This window comes from Lycium ferocissimum, chromosome 8 (assembly GCF_029784015.1).
Source record: "Lycium ferocissimum isolate CSIRO_LF1 chromosome 8, AGI_CSIRO_Lferr_CH_V1, whole genome shotgun sequence".
Classification (NCBI taxonomy): Eukaryota; Viridiplantae; Streptophyta; class Magnoliopsida; order Solanales; family Solanaceae; genus Lycium; species Lycium ferocissimum.
In genome coordinates this window covers 44,343,098-44,346,037 of record NC_081349.1, presented here as the reverse complement: position 1 = coordinate 44,346,037, position 2,940 = coordinate 44,343,098, and the positions used below count along the sequence as shown (strand labels likewise).

At 31.9% G+C, this 2,940-nt stretch overlaps 1 protein-coding gene across 1 annotated transcript; it reads right to left on the bottom strand.

Moving 5' to 3' along the window:
- Window positions 1-1,199: 1,199 nt before the first annotated feature.
- On the bottom strand, window positions 1,200-1,598 carry LOC132066404 (uncharacterized). Its single transcript, XM_059459722.1, has one exon. The coding sequence runs from the start codon at window positions 1,596-1,598 to the stop codon at window positions 1,200-1,202; it is 399 nt and encodes a 132-aa protein (XP_059315705.1).
- Between the last annotated feature and the right edge of the window lie 1,342 nt (window positions 1,599-2,940).

The window sequence follows — 2,940 nt, the reverse complement described above, 5'->3', positions numbered from 1 at the left end:
TATTTCATTCATCAATAAGTATTTTAGAATAACTATTTTTAAACAGTGACAAATAAATAGGACAGCAGAGAGACAAATAAGGACACAAAGGATAGTAGAGGAGAAAATGACAAATTCTTGATAAAAAGACCTACTACAAGGAGAACTAGCTATGTATGAACATAGATAGAATTCAATGACTGAACTAATTACCAACCCATCTAGCTGTTCAAATCATATAAACATTTTCTTACAGACTTCTGAAAAAGTCAAAGAAAGAACCAAATGTACTACTAATTCCTCAATGTCCTCTTAATTACATTTGCAGCCAAATGAACAAAAGCACCACAACTTTTTCGTGAATAAACATATATCTCCAGATTTTGTAACAACAGAAATTATTAACATGTTCACAACTAACTCCCCATAATATGCATCTAATTTACATAATCCGTGTTGATAATATAATTAAGCAAATATAAGTGTGTTCTCTCAAACAGTTTAAGCTCTTAAATGAGATGATCACACATTTCAACATGATATTAGAACAGACAGACTGGAGATCCTTGAATCGAATTTCGCCGCACCCATTAGCAAAAAATAATTCGACATGCTTGACCCATAAAAAAAAAAATCAGTCTATCTATATGAATAAAATTTAGTACTCCATTATTTATTAGTTCTACTTGACCATACGAAAAAAACATATATCTGATATCTCCAACCAGTACGTACTTAAATACTTGTCAGTTGATCGCAATTTTTAAGTCTCGTGACCTTCTTAAGTTCCAACCTCGCCTCTTTTTTTAATTTTTTTTAATTACTATACTCCTTCCCATCTTAATTTTGATTTGATACTTTTCGTTTATTTAGGCACTCCCTTCCATCAGAGGCGGATCCAGAATTTTAAGGTTGTGGGTTCCCAAAAAAATAAATTACAACAACAACAACAACAATATACCCAATGTAATGTCAAAAAATCAAAAGCAGATTAACAAAGGAAATGAGGGGCAAACCAAATTGTTTTTCTTGATCAGACGTTACAGAAGCTCAAAAACAAAACTAGCCAAGTGCAGATATTCAGATAATGAGACTTTGAAAGTACTAAACTTTAGCCATTATCATTACAATTGTACTCGGCGAATAGCCATCTTTTGAAAACGATCAATGATTGTTTCATTAGGTACACTTTCAAATATTTCATTCTCTATATAACAAACTCAACAATCATTCAAAAATTCATCACCAATTCTGCCACGCAATTCATTTTTAATACACTTCATCGAAGAAAAAGCTCTTTCCACCGTTGCAGTAGCGACAGGTAATATTAAGCTCAACTTCACAAGCAAATAAACAAGCCTCCAAGTCTTGTGCAAATTTGTTTTAACCAATGTCTCTGAAAGATCTCCAAGTCTTTTCAAGTTAGAGAAATCATTGCCCACTTCTCGCGCATAGTCAATATAGTTGTCAAGCTCAAAACTAAGATCCTCAAGCATGGAAACACTAAACTCATCCCGATAAGGATTGACATCATTGATGTTGTGAATAACTGGACATGGAGGAGAGCTTAGCAGAGGAGAATTTGAAGTGGTTTGAGGCTTGAAATTTTTTGAGATCATATTGACTCTCACTTCACAATTTCAACCTATTTAATACAAAAAATTAATTTAAATTAAATCACATTCTAGGATCAAATATGAGCTTTGCAAGTAAATATAACATTATTTCAAGTTGGGTACAACACTACAGCTAAAGCCAGTAAGCCACTTCATGGGAAATTGACTAAATTTTTAGTAAAAGAAGATAGCTAAAACAAAAAGTAAACCAAAAAATGGTAAAAAGAAGATAGCTAGAACAAAAAGATGGCAGTAAAATTAATAATTAGTAAAAGAAGAAAGGTATGGAGAATTGGAGAAAGAGATACCTGATGGGATTATGCCTTTGTTATGCTTGAAGATGAACTATCTCTGCCTCAATTTGGTTATGGACTTGTGGAATGGAGAAAATAAACTTTATTTTTTAACCCTAGCTTTCTTATTTTTCATTTGTTTTGGTTTAATATTTGATTTGAAATATCGGGATTTGGGTAAAAGTAATAATTTATTTGTCTGTTGTTGATCTCTTTTTAGTTGACTTTGTATTTTTTTTTTCTGAAAAAGATAAAATAGAAAAACGTGGGTTTGAGTTTACTGCGTTTTGAGTTACTGGTGTGCTTACGTTTTGCTAGAAAAAAAAAAAAGAAGAAGCAAAATTGAACTTAAAAAATGAGTCCAGCGGGAATAGATCCCGCCCACTGTTGGACGATTAGTGCATCATGTTTTCCCTCTTTGCCATTAAACCATACAGTCATTTAGTTAAGGGTTCCAAACTGAAAATACTTATACTTTACTATATTTTTCAGTATAATAATAGGACCTACGTTAGCGGATGTGGGTTCCCGAGAACCCACACCCGCTACTGTAGATCTGCCCCTGCCTTCAATCCAAAATAAGTGTTGTTTGGGCCCAACCAATTTGGTTTAAAAAAGTATCGGTTTAGGAAATTTAGAAATATATATATATATAGAGTCAAATTTATCCTTGCTTTAATATATGATCCGAATAGTCTGACGGGAGATAAAAGGGTAATTTAGCCAGATAACTCTAGTGATTAATATTATTAAATTGGTTTTAAAATCTGTATGTCAAAACCTTAAATTGTATACTCCTTACTTATTGGAGTGAACCTTTGCAAAATTTTACTTTTATAAGAATACATGAAAATTACATTAAATGAAATTTGACTCATATCAAATCCAAAAGAGTACACTAACTAAAATAACTAGATAACGTTTCCTATATATACTTTAAATCTTGAAATATGTGACTGCCAAATGTTTTATTTCCTCCTTTTACTGAAACTAATGGATCATTGAAACTCTAATTACCTCTTACACGAAACTCTTGACAAGGATAGGTGGAA